Here is an 18,630-nt window from a genome sequence, read left to right on the forward strand (position 1 = left end):
AAAATAATATTCAAAGAGTATGATGAAGTGAAAAGTATTTGAATGGGGGGGTACTCCTTAAAGCATGCAGACACACAAAAAGTCAACACAAATGCCTCAAAAGACAAGGACCCAAGAGTCAATAAACATAAAATTACTTCTGAATCCCTCAAATGAACTTTAAAAGAAACAAAGAGTAGTAAGAACTGGCTATAATAAATAATTTTATTGAAAAGTATACAGTGTAATAGAAATAACAAGTTGGGATTTAGCCAAAAAGAGAGGAAGAAACATATCCTACCAATGACTATTTAAGCAAATAAACAAAATCAAATAGATTTGTCACCTTTCAAGATGATTGTGAAAGATCATTGATACCAATAAATGTAATCCAATCCTGTGACTAAAACAGAGTGCAAAATACATGGCAAAATTAGTATTTTAAAATCACTGACACAAATAAAATAATACTTTTTTCTTCTCATTTTGTTAAATAGGAAAGGAAAAGACACTTATTCCAGAACATGTACTCAAATTCCTAACAACAGCATGTTAAAGTTTTATTCACTGAAGCAAAAGGTATTTGGGGAAATGTCTATATAATCCTTCTTAAACTAATGACAGGATTTAAGGCAACTTTTAAAACTAAAAACAAAAGAGAGGTTTTACAGCAATGGCCAAATATGTCTTGAGTTTCCTAAGCCATTAAAATAATCATGAATACAAAATGCATAAAAGGATGTCTACAATTCTATTCATACCGCTTTCAGAACAGAAATTCATGACTAAAATCTTCATGACTGCTAAAGTATATTTTTTTCAGGAATCACAAACACTTGAAATACTTTACACTTTATTATATCACTATATGACTGGAGCATGATTTTTTTTTTTTTTATAGCTCCTAATTTACATAAAATGGGATCTTCCCAACCCAGGGAGTGAACCTGGGTCTCCTGCACTACAGGCAGATTCTTTACCAACTCAGCTACCAGGCAATTTCCTTGGGTAGGGAAGATCCCCTGGAGAAGGAAATGGCAACCCACTCCAGTATTCTTGCCTGGAAAATCCTATGGATGGAGGAGCTTGTAGGCCATAGTCCATGGGGTCGCAAAAGAGTTGGACATACTTGACTATAAATTATTTAAAAAATTCTTTCAAAAAAGTGCAATTCAGTACTTTTCTAGGAAACAAATGTGGCATATATCATTACAAATAACAATTTGTTTCTGTCAATATAAACATGTCTTTTACTCTTCAACATATCTGATATCAGTTGGAAAAATATAGTCCACAAAGTTTCCAATCCCTTTTCTATAAAAAGAATTAAAAGGACAAGCCAAATACTTTTTTTTTTTTTTCAAATTTCTGAAATTAATTTTTAAGTTGAAAAGCTTTCTAACACAACGCTATCCAAAACGTCCTGAAATAATGGAAATGTTCTTTATGCTGTCTAATACAGAAGTCATTAACCACATGTGACTATTGAGCACTTGAAATGTAGCTAATGCAACTAAGGAACTGAAATACTAATTTTAGTTCATTTTAATTCAAATTTCTAACATGCTAGAAAACTAAGTTCTAATGAGCATACTACAGACATCTGAAAGTTGGCTTGCAGATTGCTGTTGAAAATGTACAGCCACATAGCTGAAGCTGGGTGATTGATTTAGAGTAATACGGTCATGATAAATCCTGAAAGCCAGCAGTTATCACAAATGAAGAACTTTACTTAGCAACTATCAAAGAACAATAGGGAGTTTATACAGGTTACAGAACCTAAACTGTTATTAACAGTTTAAGGAAACACAAACCTCAAGTTTCTGTTTTGAATTAACTAAAAAGTTAATATGAAGTAAAGTTCTGTGACTTCCAAGTGAATTAGCAAATAAAAGGAAAAAAAAATCAACATGTTCAATATCTATTTTTAAAAAGACTTTAGCATACACTCTAGAAAGGATGAAAGGCCTTGGAGCTTAAGTTTTCACACTGTGAGGAACCTAGATCATACTGTTCTACATCAACACCCTCTCTTTAATTCAAAAATGTATATTCATGATCCCAAGATCTGCCCTTCACAACTCTGCCTTACCAGCAGGAATGCATAAGTAATAAGGAAGGGATATAATTTCTCATCTCTGTTAAGTTCTTCTATAAAGCAATATTACACAAATCCTAAATTCTGGCATTTGGTATTCAGTATGAGATAACTTTCCATTGATTCATTCTCAGAATGGACTCAGATTTATCATCATCTATTAGGAGTAATAGGACTCAACTATGGACTACCCAGAATTTGGAATATCAAGCAGATATTTAAGAAGCATTAGAAGAACAAGGAGTTGAGAAAAGTTCAAAATATGCTGGTAAATGAAGAGATAAAAAGCAACATGTTCCTATGCTCGGTATGCATATCAAAGAAGCACTGAAGTACATATACCAAAATGTTAGAAGTGATTATATCCAGTGACAAGGGGATAACAGAGTATTTATCCTAGAGCTACGTATACCTATGTTCACCCAAAAACCTACACATCAATGTTCACAGCAGTTTTATCTGTAATAGCCAAAACATGGAAACAATTAAAATGTCCCTTATTTGCCTACAAAAGTCCATCTAGTCAAAGCTATGGTTTTTCCAGTAGCCGTGTATGGATGTGAGAGTTGGACCATAAAGCAAGCTGAGCGCCAAAGAATTGATACTTCTGAACTGTGGTGTTGGAGAATACTCTTGAGAGAGTCCCTTGGACTGCAAGGAGATCAAATCAGTCAATCCTCAAGGAAATCAGTACTGAATATTCATTGGAAGGACTGATGTTGACGCTGAAACTCCAGAACTTTGGCCACCTGATGCAAAGATTGAAGGAAAAGACCCTGATGCTGGGAAAGATTGAAGGCAGGAGGAGGAGGTGACAACAGAGGGTGAGATGGTTGGAGGGCATCACCGACTCGATGGACATGAGTTTGAGCAAGCTCCAGGAATTGGTGATGGACAGGGATGTCTGGCGTGCTGCAGTCCATGGGGTCGCAAAGAATAAGACATGACTGAGCAACTGAACTGACTGACTTAACAACCATACCATGGAATTGTGTGTGTGTGCTTAGTCACTCAGTCGTGTCCGACTCTGCAACCCCATGGACTATAGCCCACCAGTCCATGAGGATTCTCCAGGCAAGAATACCAGAGTGGGTTGCCATGCCCTCCTACAGGGGATCTTCCCAACCCAGGGATTGAACCCAAGCCTCCCACACCACAGGCAGATTCTTTACCATCTGAGTCACCAGGGAAGCCCAAGGATACTGGAGTGGGTAGCCTATCCCCTCTCCAAGGGATCCTCCTGACCCAGAAAGTCGAACCAGGGTCTCCTGCATTGCAAGTGGATTCTTAACCAGCTGAGCTATACCATGGAATACTACTATATATTAAAAAAAAAAAAAAAAAAAAGAGCAAAGCATTTATATATATAACAACTCAGATGGCTCTCGAGGGCATTACATTAAGTGAAAAAAGTCAATCTCAAAAGGTCACTTAATATATTGATTCCAGTATCTATTGATTCCAATATCTCAAATAAAATATTCTCAAAATGATGACGTTTTAGAGACAAAAAACAGAGTAGGGTAGGATAGCCAGGGGTTAGGAATGGTGGGGGCAACAAGAAGCAGTGTGACTACAGAGCGGTAGCACCAGGGAGATCTTTGGTATGAAGGATTAGTTCTGTATCTACTTGTAGGATAAAGCATACAAAAATGGACATGTTGTAGCAATGTCAACTTCTTTATTTTGAGATTTTGTACTATAGTTATATAAAATGCAATCACTGGGGAGAAACTGCCAGACTGGTTACATGGAACATCTCTGTATTATTTTTGCAACTACCTATGAATCTATATAATTTCAAAATTAAGGTTCTTTTAAAGAAAACAAAAGGATAAATCTTATCCCTTCCCCTTCCTGACTTTCCCTACCTACTTAGGCTCCACAAACCATTCACCTCTAAGGCCATACTGCGGAGCAAAACATGGTTTCAGGTCCTAGACAGAATGAAGAGGGTACTGGCATGGGAGGGCTGCCCAAAGCAAGACATCAGAGTGTAAGCAGAGAGAGGAAGTTCTCCAGATACAAGGGCAGTTCAGCATGAAAGTGTCAGAGCCCAAGCAACATAAAGAAGGGTCTATGCTGTGGGTGAACAGCAGCCTTGAGCAAGGTACCAGAAGTAAGTGGTGTGAGGACTGAGCATGGACCAGCACAGTGTACAAGGAGGGATCCATGTGGTGACTGAGGCCCAGCACAACTGCCAAAGCACATGCAGGGGGAGGAAGGCATCCACACAGGAGACAAGGGATGGCTTGCACTGCCATGGAGTACAGGAGCTGGGTGAAGAGAGTATACCTGCATAGGAAGAGGAGAAGGGCAACAGTGCTAAAGGGAAAATAGTTACATACAGGGGTTGGGAGGAGGATCTGATCAATTAAGTAAATAAATACATTAAGAATAACAGAACCAGGCTTATTACTGTCTGAGAAAGGACTCATAAAATATGGGAGGAAGCAAACTAAAATGTACTCCGTGGTAATAGACTATAATTGGAGGTATCAGTGTGAACTCATGGTTTTCAATACTTATAGATAAATGGATAATTATAGATGTAAATGTATGTACATATATACATATAAATGTATGTAAGTATGTACATATATATATACTCTCTGGCTTTATCCACTAACAGTCCTGGGAGCAGTTATACTCCACCAGCAATGAGCAGCACACTGAGCACTCAGATCTTGGCTTCTAAATACCATTCTCCACTAAAATGAACTAGGACTCCTTAGAAAAAATGTCTGATTCCAGGGATGGGCATGTAAAATACAATATAAACCTAGAACATCTCATGACTTAAAGGAAGTGCTCAAGGACTGATGGGACAGGTCAAAAGAACACAGAAGCCAACCTGAAGAGGCTCAGATTGGCCAAATCATCAACTAAGCATTAATCACAGTAGTAGATTTTACCCAGTGAATAAAACTTCAAAATCAATATTGGTACAAATAAACAAATTTCAAAGTATGATGAGGGATAAGATTAACTTTACACTGGCAAAACCTGGCAGACCCTAGCTAGCTCAATTAACTGATCAAAGTGAACCATCATCAGAAGGGGGAAAATAAAAATCATGTGCCACCTGTTCAAACCCAAACCACTTTTTGCAATACACCTGCCAAAGTAACAACTTAAGTCTAAGAGGAAAAATCATATAAACCTGAACTGAATGACATTCTACAAAATAAATGGCAATTTTTACGTATGATGATCATAAAATTTTTAAAGAGAGGAACTAACCCAGACTAAAGAAAACTAAAGAGACATGACAGTTAATGCAATGTATAATCTTAACTGGATCCTTCTGCAAACAAACTTTAATGCCTGGAGAATAAGTAGATGAGTAAGGATATAAAAGAGTTATGTAAAGAACAAATGTATGGATACCAAGAGGGAAAGGGGATGGGTGGGAGAAACTGGGAGACTGGAACTGACATATATGCACTACTGATTCTGTGTATAAATTAGATAACTAATGAGAACCTACCAGATAGCACAGGGAACTCTACTAGATCCTCTATGGTAACCTAAATGGGAAGGAAATCCAAAAGAGGGGATGTATAACGCATAGATGATTCATTTTTGCTATACAATAGAAACTAACACAACATTATAAAGCAACTATACTCCAATAAAAATAAATTAAAAAAAAAAAAAAAAGAATACAACTAGCCAACTTGACCTAATTGACATTTACAAAAAACCCTCCCGACAACAGTCAGACTCCACATTCTTCTCAAGTGAATACAGAGCATTCACCAGGTAACCACACAGTAGACCTTGTAAGACTCAACACACTTCAAAGGACGTAAGTTGTACATGTATAGCCTCTGACCACAATGACTAAATATCAATGACAAAAAGATACCTGGAAAACTTCAAATATTCAGAAATTAAGCATGGGTCACAAAGAAATCACAAAAGAAATTGAGAACTTTAGAGCTTAAAATGCTTACATCAAAAAGAAAGATCTAACTACCAAACCTTCTACTTTAAAAAGCTAAGAAAATAAGAACAAATTAAAATAAAGTAAGCAGAAGGAAAGAAATAACTTGAGAGTAAAGATGAAAGTTGAAATGAACAATGTGTGTGTGCATTCAGTATTGTCTGATTCTTTGTAACCCCATGAACTGTAGCCTGCCAAGCTCCTCTGTCCATGGAATTTTCCTGGCCATGACTGCAATTTCCTTCTCCAGACAATCTTCCCTCCCAGGGATCGAACCATGTCTCCTGCATCTCCTGCACTGGTAGGTGCATTCTTTACTAATGACGCACTAAAACCAAAACTTATTCTTTGAAGAGACCAGAAAAACCGACAAATTTCTACCCAGATTAATCAAGAAAAAGACAACTGGCACTATCAAGGTGAAAACAGAAATTATTACAAGTCCTTTAGACAGTAAAGGAATTGAGAAAATATTATGAAAATTTTTGTTCAGTCAAAAAATGAACTCCTAGGCACATACCCTGAGGAAATCAAAACTGAAAAAGACACATGTACCCCAAAGTTCACTGCAGCACTATTTACAATAGCTAGAACATGGAAGCAACCTAGATGTCCACCATCAGATGAATGGATAAAGAAGCTGTGGTACATACATACAATGGAATACTACTCAGCTATGAAAAAGAACACATCTGAATCTGTTCTAATGATGTGGATAAAACTAGAGCCTATTATACAGAGTGAAAGTCAGAAAGAGAAGTATAAATATCGTGTACTGACACATATATATGGAATCTAAAGAGAGGACACTGATGAATTTATTTTCAGGGGAGCAATGGAGAAACAGACATAGAGAACAAACCTGAGGACACAGTGGGAGGAGAGGAGGGAGAAGGGGAGCTGTATGGAGAGAGCAACACAGAAATCTACAATGCCATATGTACAACAGACACCCAATGGGAATTTGTTGTATGACTCAGGGAACTCAAACAGGGGCTCTGTGAAAGGCTGAAGGGTGGGGTGGGGAGGGAGATGGGAGGAAGGTCCAGGAGGGAGGGGACATGGGTGTACCTACTATGGCTGATTCTTGTTGATGTACGACAGAAAACCACAAAATTCTGTAAAGCAATTATCCTTCAATTAAAAAAAAATTTTTTTAATGAAAAATATAATTTGTCAAAACTAAATCAAGAAAAATTTAAATCTGATTAGTTTTTTATGTTTTAAAAGTTAAATATGGAAGTAAAAACTTTCTCACAAAGGAAACTCAACCCTAGATTAAGTTATTGGTAAAGTCCACTAAATATATATTATTATGATAGAAATAACACAAATTTTCTATAAACTTTCAGAAAATAGAGAAGGAACTATTTTTTATGAGGCCAATATGCCTAAAACAAGACTGCAAGAAAACAATATGCCTCATAAACATATACATAAACATTCTTTTTAAAAAAAATCAGTAAACTGAATCCAAGAACATATAAAAAGGACAATGTATCATGACCAAGTACAATTTATCCCAGGAATGCAGGATTGGCTTAACATTTGAAAATCAGTAAGTTCACTTTAAGAAAAGGAAGGAAAATCATATGATCATCTAATAGATGCAGAAAAAATATCAATGAAGTTATACATCCATTCACAACTTTAAAAGAAATCTCAGCAAACTACAAAGAAAACATCTTCCACCTCATAAATAAACATAACCTATGAAAAATTTATAGCTAAAACAATTATTAATGGTGAAAAACTCAATACAGTCCCCTAAAGATCAGGAAAAAAGCAAAAATATTGACTCTTACCACTTTTATTCAACACTGTTCTGGAAGCCTAGTCCATACAATAAGGAAGAAAAAAGTAAAAAACATATAAATTGGAAAGGAAGATTTAAAATGTATGGACAATAGGGACCCTGAAAAAAACAGAAGGAACCTTACTAGAACAGGTACATATAACAAGATCACAGGATACATGGTCAACATAAAAAGAATCAACTGCATTCCTATGTACTAGTCACGAACAATTAGACACTGAAATTTTTTTTTTAAACACCATTTACAATAACATCTTAAACATGGAATACTTAAGGATAAACTTAACCAAATAAATATGTCCAGAAACTCTGATAAAAACTATGCCAAGAGAAGTTAGAGAAAAGCAAAATAAACGTAACAATACATCATGTTCATGGACTGGAAGCCTCTACTTTTTAGTTGCTGGTTTTTATCAAGTCAATATATACAATCAATGCAATCCCAACTAAAACCCAGATAGTTCATTTTACAGAAACTGAAAGGCTGATCCTGCATTTTACATGAAAATGCAAACAAACTAGAACAGTCACAGTAATCTGCCAAAGAATAACAAAACTGGAAGACCTACACTACCTGATTTCAGGATTTTGTATAGAAAATATACCAATCAAGAGTAATACTGATGCAAAGATAGAAACTAGATTAAACAAAATGAAAACAGAAGAGAAATAGCTTAACTTCTATAAAAATGTACCCAGAAGAAATTAAAAAAGACTTTTTTAACAACATTCACAGTGACTTTATTCATAAAGGTTGAAAACTAGAGGTAATAAATAACCATAAAGAGGGAAATAAAATTTTAGGATAGTATAACAGAATGTTAATCAATAATGAAAAGAATGAACTACTTACTGATAACACTAAACCAACATGGAAAACTACAGAAACACTATGCTGAGCAAAAGAAGCTGGAGAGAAGCGTTACACATGATTCCATTCATACAGAGTTCTCACATTAGAACTGTGTCTGACTCTTTGCAACCCCATGTACGGTAGCCCACCAGGCTCCTCTGTCCACAGGATTCTCCAGGAAAGAATACTGGAGTGGACATCTATTCCCTTCTCCAGGGAATCTTTTCAGCCCAGGGACTGAACCCATGTCTCCCACACTGCAGGCAGATTCTTTACCGTCTGAGGCAACAGGGAAGCCCAAACTTCTCAAGAGACAACATTAATCTATGATGGGGAGGGTGGGGTACGGGGAGGGGAATCAGAACAATTGTTGTGGAGTGGACTGACCAAGAAGAAAACAGACTTTCCAGCTTTCCAGGATGATAAAAATATTCTATATCTTGATGCGTTATGGGTTACATACAAGTTTATGCAGCTGTCAAAATTCTGAATTGTAACTTAGGATCTACATTTCACTTCAAACTTTTTCTCAATTAAAAAAGATTTCTTTCACTCAAAAAATATATGACTGCCTACCACAGCCCAGTTACTGAGAACATAAAGTTAAAATACAAGTTTCAGAAAAGAGACCTCATGGTCTCACAAGCAAAGAAATGAAAAGTTAGTTATTATAATGAAAAATTACACAAAGGAAAAGTTTTGAGAAGTGAAAAACAGTAGACTGCCAAACAAAGAATATTACAGGTATATCCAACATGTACAGAAGAGAAAAAATCATACTGGACCTGGGCAACTAATCTAATTTCAATGTACTTAAACTATGAAGTGGGCAGTAGGGCTTGCAGGGGCTGGATAAGATGAGAAGAGACCTGATTCAAAGGCTCTTTTAGCCCAAGCAAAAGAGTGCATTTCAGCTTTTTAGCAAAAAGAAACCTCTGAAAATTTTCTGGGAGGAAAATGATAAGTATAAATCTCATTTTGAAAAGATCATTATAGAAATCATCTGAAAAACAGACAGGTATGGCTCAGGTTACAATCAGTCCAAGAAGAAAGCTATTACCATCAACAGACTATTTTATTCTTTTCAATCTCACATGCATTTGCCAAGGCAAACATTTAGGGCACACAAAACACACAACTTCATAAATGTAAAAGAATAAACAATCATACAATATACATTCTCAGACCATAAATGAATTAAAACTATAGATCAGTAACAAAAAAATAGCTGAAAAAATCCCCAAAACTTGGAAGATTAAGTAACACACTTTCAAATAACACATGAATCAAAGAACGTATCTCAGAAAAAAAAGATAAAATGAACCAAATGAAAATAAAAATACAACTTATCAAAAGTTGTGGAACACTGTGAATGCAGCGCTTAGAGAGAAATTTGTATTACTGAACGCTGTATGTGTGTGTGTGTTCAGTAGCAAAATCGTGTCCAACTCTTCTGCAACCCCATGGACTGCAGCCCACCAGGCTCTTCTGTCCGTGGATTCTCCAGACAAGAATACTGGAGTGGGTGGCCATGCCCTCCGCCAGGGAATCTTTCCAACACAGGGACTGAACTTGTGTCTCCTGCATTGGCAGGTAGGTTCTGTACCACTAGTGCCACCTGAGAAGCCCAAAAACCATGGGTGGCAAATTAAATCCAAAATAATATAAGAAAAGATACCAAAAAAATTAGAGGAGAAATCAATGAAATTGAAAACTGGAAAACAACAGAAAAAAATCAAAAGCTAATTCTCTAAAAATTAGTAAGCTTTTACTAGGGGGAGGTAACAATGGAGAACTGGTGTTAAGTGGGTATAGAAATTCAGCTTTGCAAGACAAAACAGTTCTAGAGATCTACTGTACAACGAGAGTGCAATTAACTGTACGCTGACACTGGATGTAATACTATATGCTTAAAAACTGTTAAGACAAAGAGCAGCCTCTACTCACTGCAACTAGAGAAAGCCCGCACACAGCAAGGAAGACCCAGTGCAACCAAAAATAAATAAATAAGCAACTGTTGACATACTTAAAAAAAAAGGCAGCGAGCCTCTTGTCGGGCTAAGACAAAAAGACATAAATTACTGATACCAGAAATTAAGGTGGGAACATCATTACAGACCTCATGGACACTAAAAGGATAATAAAAGAATACTATGAACAACTCTATGCCCACAAATTTGATAACCTAGATGAACTGAACCAATTCCTCAGAAGATACAATCTGTCAAAACTCACATAAGAAGAAACATACAATCTGAATCTATAGCTATTAAAGAAACTGAATTACTAACCTTCCAAAAAGCAAAGTACCAGGCCCTACAGATTCACTGGTGAATTCCATCAAACACTCAAGGAAGAAACTGTACCAACTCTCTACAATCTCTCCCAGAAGACCGAAGCAGAGTGAATATTCCTAACTCATTCTATGAAACCAGGGTTACTCTAACATCAAAACAAAGATACTGCAAGAAAAGAAAACTAGACCAATCTATCAATCCTCAACAGGTACTAGTAAAGTGAATTTAAAAAATGTATAAAAATACTATACACCACAACAAAGTGGGATTTCTTCCAGGTATGCAAGGCTGATTCAGCATTAAAAAATTAATTAATGTAATTCATCACCATCAACAGGTAGAAAAAGGAAAAGGCTACTGCAATAGACTAGGTAAAAGTTGGTGAGCACATGTATTAGAACACAACTGTAAGTAGTTATCCACTCATTCACATCATGTGCTAACACATGGGCCATAATGAAAAATAAGACAAAATTCATGCTCTCAAAGAGCCTACTATCTATTACAGACAAACTGAACAAGTCCCTACTTCAGGGAGTAAACCTAGACTGGACAGAAGTGGCAGGCTGATGATGATGAAGCACTAATCAGTTTAAAAAACAGAGAGGGGTTATGATTAAGGGGAATATTACAAGTAGGATACATGAAGGTCCTAAAGCAAAAGAAAAAGCACAGTATATCAGAAGTACTGAAAGGATGAGGTTTAATATCACATAAAGAATAGAAGATTTTATGACAGTAGTAGTTTTGCTGATCATCAGGTAAAAATAAAGACACAAGAAGGCAAAAAAAACCACTCAGCTTCTCAGACTCCCCGCCTGCATCAGCACCATGCTCAGGAAGGCCCTGCTCCTCTGCCTGGTTTGCCCTGGCTGTGACTTATCCCACACTACTCCCAAAATTCACTACTGACCTACAGTCAGTCAACCACTGAACTACTAGACTTGATCAGTGACCAAAATACAGAAACTATCACTGACTTGTACTTAAAGAACACACAGACTTTTGCGTTGCTTACTGATGTGGAATTAAATACGCTCAGTACTGAGAAAGAAATCACTGAGGCCAGAGCTGATTACAATTCACTTCACAAAGATAATTTTGGAGTGAAGATTATAAAGAGGTCATTGCTGGTTGTTCCAAAGAGCCTGTGACTGAAGCACCAAATGAGCCCTGAACCTTCAGGGGAAGCAACAAGTCCAGCTCACTGTTTTTGTTTGTTACTGTTGTTGTTTTTTTTTTTCCCAGAAAATGTACAACTTTCTAAAAAGATTGTGACTCTCTGAACAAGCCTACCATTCCATTACAGAAGCTTGAATAACTACAAAGACTGTGAAACATAGCATGTATCCACTTGGGGATAAGCAGAAACTATACACAGAAGAAGGGCATCTCATAATATCGTAAGCATGTCCCATTTAATGTGGGCTCAATAAATGCTCCTTTGAATTGAAAAAAAATTAACAGGTATCTACAAAAGAGTATCTTAGGTGATGACCTGTGACATCAAGGTTAAACAGGAAAGACTGAAAGGGTGAAATACTTTTTAAAGATAATGAAAAAATAAAAGAAGGCAGGAATTGCCAACAGTTACAAAATTTGAAGGAAAAATTCTCAAGTACATGATTTTTTTCTAGCTATGCTCCAGATTCAATCCTTATACTTTTTTTTTCTTCCAATCCTTCTATTCTTTAAGGAGAAATCCGAAAGTTAAAACAAAGTATCCTTCAAAATTAAGCACTTAAAATTTAACACACAGTAATCCTGACAAATGTTATCCAGAAAATATGTTTCTAAAATGTACATAATACAAAAACTTAATTTTGCCTTATCATGATTTTTATCAATATTTGGTATATTTATTTTAGAACACACATTTGAACTATTTATATTCAGATTTTAAACATTTTATGAAATTTCTTCAATGACTGTATCACTTAACAGAAAACTAATTATGTTTCTAACTAAGTTTAATATCTTATAAAGGAATTACTTACAGGGACATTAAGTGCATACTGTAGTCCTTGAGGAAGTCTTTCATGTGTTTCCATCTGCTCTTCATCATTTTTCACTGTCTCCTCATGGACCATGAGTTCATCATGTGATATCATATCCTGTTGTCTCATTTCACTTTCTTGTAACACTTCATCTGCAGCAAGGATCTCCTGGTGAGGCATACTCCGATCTTGAAGCACCGATTCCTGCAGTTCCCCAGACACGGTAGACTGGCCAGACACTCCACCCATTACAACCATTGCCCTGGAAGACTGCATTTCGTCTATGCCGCCACATTTAAGAAATAATCCTTCCAGTTTGTCGTCAATGTTCATGCTTAAGTATAACTGCCTAGAAAGACCAAGTTTGGCAACAAAGCATAATAAATTAGTTTTATATGTCTACTTGAATTTTTTAAATTTCAAATTATGAAATGTATCCATACTTCAATAAAAGTTTTATTCACATAATTCAATATTGCCTCCAATTTAAAAATTACCAGTAAATTTCCAAAAGCCGGTAGGAAACACAAATCTTTATTTCTGACATTAAGGCACTAATCTATTTCATTATGAAAAATGAGCATGAAATAAAGCAAACTGGGAGAAAGTATTTTTAACACCAGATGGCTCCATATCCTTTAATATATTAAAACATCTTAAAATTAAAATAAGAAATAACATTAAGAAATAAACTGAGAGAATACTATCAGGTAAATCATAAAGAAAAATTAGAAACAGTCACTAAATATATAAAATAGTAGTCACAGCAGTATCAAAGAAATGAACATTAAAACCATATTTTATCCCCCAAATTGATAACAACTCTTAAAAAATACATCCAAGGTTGAGCTCACAGGGAAAAAAATCTACTGACAGTGGGAGTACTTTAGTTCAACTCTTTCCAAAGGTAATTTGGTACACTGTATCAAAACCCAGAAAAATGCATATGTTCTTTGAACTGGTGATAAATAATACTTTTAGGAAACTACCCTGATGAAATCAGAAATGCATATAAAGATATGCATGAAAAATCACTATGGCAGTACTTTAATACTGAAAAACTGGAATTACACTAAGTATTCAACAAAAAGAAACTGGGTTAAATTATATCAATATGTACATTTTAAAACTAAAGTAACGGTTGCCCCACTCAATAAATTTACTAAAAATTATTGAATTGTACTCTTAGAATGGGCAAATTTTATTTTATATAAATTATATCTCAAAGTTTTTCTTAAAAATAGAATCGGAAAAATGGCTATGCTTGTGTGAGGAGACTGTTGATAGGAGGTAGGAAAAGTGGGCTATCTGGGAGCAGACATTTTTTCTTGAGTGGAATGCTGGCTATACAGGTGTGCCCACTTTGTAAAATTTTAAGATGTGTATCTGTGATATGCACACATTTCTGTCAGTTATTATACTTCAATAAAAAGTTAAGTCTGTTTAAATTATTAAAAAAATACAGTCAAAAAATATTCTTGAAAAATATTTTAAAATTTTGGCAAACAGCCCAATATATTAAAGGAAATGTGTATGTAAATATGTGTCTGAATGTATACAGCTTTACTGAAAATGCTAACATTAATATTACCACTGGGTAGTGAAATTACTAATTTTTTTCATACTTGTATTTCTCTCTAATTTGAACTTTCTATAAAGTAATTTTATTTCTTTTAAATGCTTTAAATTTGTTAAAATGGAAAAAGTATTTTCATTACTAATATACTCTTAAATAGTTGCGCATGATTAAATTTAAGAGGTCATAAGAATTAGACCCTACTAAATAATTACATTATCTTTTTTCCCCATTATTATAGGAAAAATAGGCAATATTAAGCCTGCTCTTCTAACTTTGGTTGCTATAGATTCATACTCCCTTGTGTTACTTGAGGAACTAGCATAATAATCTTGAAATCCAAAGACATTTTACCTTAAAGCCTGTCAAGGCACTGGTATGGCTTGTTTTTTACCAGGCTGTATAAAATAAACACACACACTCACCCAACATGAAAGGACTGTATTAAGTATAAATCAATGAGGTAATAATGGTTACTACTTTAATCGCAGCTTTCAAATGTTAAATTTAAATACACTACTGAAATCTAAAGTAATCTTTCATTTACTAACATCGTCTAAGAAGAAAACTTTATTTAAATGTACAGCTCAAAAAATGGGGTTTTCCAGGTGGCTCAGTGGTAAAGAATCTGTTTGCCAAGCAGGAGACTCGGGTTCAATCCCTGGGTCAGGAAGATCCTCTGGAGAGGGAAATAGCAGCCCACTCCAAAATTCTTGCCTGGGAAATCCCATGAACAGAGGAGCCAGGTGGGCTAGAGTCCATGGGGTTGCAAAAGAGTCAGATACGACTTAGCAACTCAACAAAAATACAACAGCTTATAAACAGCTCACATAAACAGTAACATAAACAAAAGAAAAATGTAATTCATACTTGCTGTGTCTTCCCTGGAACCAGGTAGTATCATAAATCCAGAAGACATACTGGACAAAGGAACAAGAATTTAATTTCCCTTTTTGAAATATTTTAGTAGTCTAAATGACAAATATTTAAAATACATCACCAAATAACTATTCTCTTCAAATATTCTATTTATTACATGTCTTAGAGAATAAACTATCCTACAACTAATAAACTTAAGTCTCCTAGGGTTAAAATTTGCTTATTTCTTTGGAAATCCTTACCAAATCAATTATATACTTCTAATCTATTTACTGTTTTCCTAAAGGACTCAAAAGGGACCAATATATACACAAAGCCACCCTTTACTGCTCTGACATCTGCTATTGCCACATACATCATTATTAAACACACACACACACACACACCCTGGGAGCTTTTAAAGAATATGGGAGAAGTAAAAAGAAGTAATCATTAAAAGCAGACATTAATAAAAGACATTAGACAAACTAACCTAGGACAGACTGTTTTTTTTTTTTAAGATTACCAAAAGTTAAAGCTGACTTACTAACCCACTGCAAGGTCTACATTTCCTTAAAGCAGTGGTCCTCATCTCCAATGTTTTTTATAATGTACCTCATCAATTTAAAAAAATTTAGTATATCCTAATATACGGTGGTGGTGGTTTAGTTGCTAAGTCGTGTCTGACTCTTGCAACCCCCCACCAGGCTTCTCTGTCCATGGGATTCTCCAGGCAAGAATACTGGAGTGGCCTGCCATTTCCTTCCATTTCCATCCCATTTCCAAGGGATGTTCCCAACCCAGGAATCAAACCCAGGTATCCTGCATTGCAGGCAGATTCTTTCACCAACTGAGCTATGAGGGAAGCCCTATCCTAATATATGCATAATGCTTATAACTATACTCCTATAATAGTGTGTTAACATATACTAAACCTAGTAAAACAAACATAAAAATTTAATTTTTAAAAAACTAATCTTATCCCTAACATCAGGCTGGAACAGTAGGTATTGAGGAAGTCAAAATACTTTGGAGGTAGAGAATATCTGGGGGAAGAAAGGTTAAGTATGCAAAAAAAAAAAAAAAAAAAAAGTGCCAGAATGAGGCATCTGAAACAGGAAGATTCCACAACTCAATAAGGAAGTAGTAAATGGAATGGGAAGTGGAAACACTGTAAATAAAGGGCAAACTTGACCTCTATGAAAATTTTCTTGAAAACAGTCCATATAGACAGAAAAAGGAATCGATCTTCCTTTTTCACATTTGGTTTCTTATTCCTCTAACCCCAAATTAACCTATATATTTCAAGTTACTGGCTGGCCTAGAAACTGTTTCTGAGACAATTTCCCTGAAATACCAGAAAATATTAAGATATCAACACAGACTTCAATATCAAGGAACACTGCTCTGACAGTTTTAAAGTCAGCTTTGGAAATATCTATCAAAATGAAAACTGCTGACCACTGACACAACAATCTCATTGCTAGGAGTATATATAATCCTATATTATGTGCTTAGTCACAAAAATTAACCAAAGATTTATGTACAAGGATGTGACCTTTTAGTGGAAAAAGACTGGAAACGGCCTAAGCATCCTCTTAATGGAAAACTTGTTTTAACTATGATTCAGCCACACAATGGAATACACATTAGCCATTAAAATAAATGAGACAGCCATATGTGCTGGGTAAAAAGTTCTCCAAGATACATGGGGGGAAAAAAATCAAGGAGAAGACATACAGACAAATAAGTGAGCCATACTTGTATCACATTATCTTAACCAGTGTTGGGGCAGAGAAAGCTGGACAGGAAATAAACAAGGCTCTCAAACAAAGTTAATTTCATTAAACTGAAATGAAAGTGAAGTCGCTCAGTCCTGTCTGACTCTTTGCAACCCCATGGACTGTAGCCTATCAGGGTCCTCTGTCCATGGGATTCTCCAGGCAAGAATATTGGAGTGAGTTGCCGTTTCCTTCTCCAAGGGATCTTCCCAACCCAGGGATAGAACCCGGGTCTCCCTCATTGCCGGTGAACACTTTACCATCTGAGCCACCAGGGAAGCCCCATGGTAAAAGGGAAAAGGACAAAGTTACCCTAAGAAAAATGATCAGGAAAAGTACGTTTTTAACTGTCCTTGAAGCTCTCACCAACCTTAAATTTCTCCCTTACACCTCCTATGTGACCTCAGTCAAAGCTCCCATGTGCTTCACTTCACTACACATTCAAAAACCCAAACCCTGGCAAAAGATTCCATGCATGCTCAAAAGTTAACACAGGTTACTTTCCCTCTAATTTCAGTTATTTTCAGGAAGATTCAGTCAAGTACAAAGAAATGAAACTGATGTTATCAATCCACACTAAGATGTGAATATTTAAGTGTCTCTTTCTGCTAAATCTTCAAAAAGCCAACTATTTTTTGACCCACATGTCTATATAATTAATGGAATATTACACATCAGAGAGAAAGAAAAAATGCTTAAGTCATGTCTCTTACATGAAAGGCTGCTCTGGAAGGAAAAAATAAATAACTAATCTACATCCCCAGGAGCCTCTGTCAAACAGGGGGAAAGAATGACTAGATGGAGGAATAAGCTCTAAGCCACCCTGAGCTCCTTATACCGATCCATTATTTTGCATGTGAAGGAAGTTTGGGTAGCTGACAAAGAATATAATATCGCAGAGCTATTAAGATCCAAGACAGGATGGACAATGATGTTCTAGAAATAACTCAGCTAAAGGTGAAATGGCACTCCTTCTGGAGTTAGCCAGAACACAGATTACTAAAAACCAGAACTTAGGAAGACAGAAGGAAGGAAGGGGCCTACCTCGGGCCAATTTCTCCCTCCAACAGATTACTTCAAATGCTGCATTCTTTTCCTCCTTCCAAGTTTAATCCTTCCATCTCCATCCCTCTGCCAGAGAAGCTAGAAGGTATACATAATAACAGGGATACTGAAGGGATCACAATTCAGCTTTCTGCTCCATTCACACACCCACACACACCCTCACTATCCTTCAGTATTGAAAAATGTTTGGTTCAGTCGTATAAAATTAATCCAAGTTACAGCCAATTAAGTAATCCTATACACGTAAGCCTAACAGCAGTGCAGTACTTAAAAAGAGAATATAAATTGTAAGCCATCACTTTCTCCAGTCTTCCAGAACTGGAGACCCTTCCAGACAGTTGACCCTTCTTGTCACCTTCTA

General features: G+C 35.8%; 1 protein-coding gene across 10 annotated transcripts in view; it reads right to left on the reverse strand.

The window, feature by feature from the left end:
- ZNF148 (zinc finger protein 148) overlaps positions 1-18,630 on the reverse strand; it is a 146,596-nt gene that overhangs the window by 72,043 nt on the left and 55,923 nt on the right. For 6 of the 10 annotated variants that reach the window (XM_070788766.1, XM_070788785.1, XM_070788775.1 and 3 more), the window contains one exon: positions 12,990-13,338. The exons of 1 other annotated variant lie outside the window; for it this stretch is intronic. In XM_070788766.1, the coding sequence (XP_070644867.1) occupies positions 12,990-13,322 (333 nt within the window). In that variant the 5' untranslated portion in view covers positions 13,323-13,338. Of the gene's footprint in view, positions 1-12,989; positions 13,339-15,435; positions 15,486-18,248; positions 18,348-18,630 lie in introns of all 10 variants that reach the window. 3 more of the 10 variants (XM_070788772.1, XM_070788769.1, XM_070788773.1) reach the window with 3 other exon arrangements.

This window comes from Bos indicus, chromosome 1 (genome assembly GCF_029378745.1).
Source record: "Bos indicus isolate NIAB-ARS_2022 breed Sahiwal x Tharparkar chromosome 1, NIAB-ARS_B.indTharparkar_mat_pri_1.0, whole genome shotgun sequence".
Taxonomy (NCBI): Eukaryota; Metazoa; Chordata; class Mammalia; order Artiodactyla; family Bovidae; genus Bos; species Bos indicus.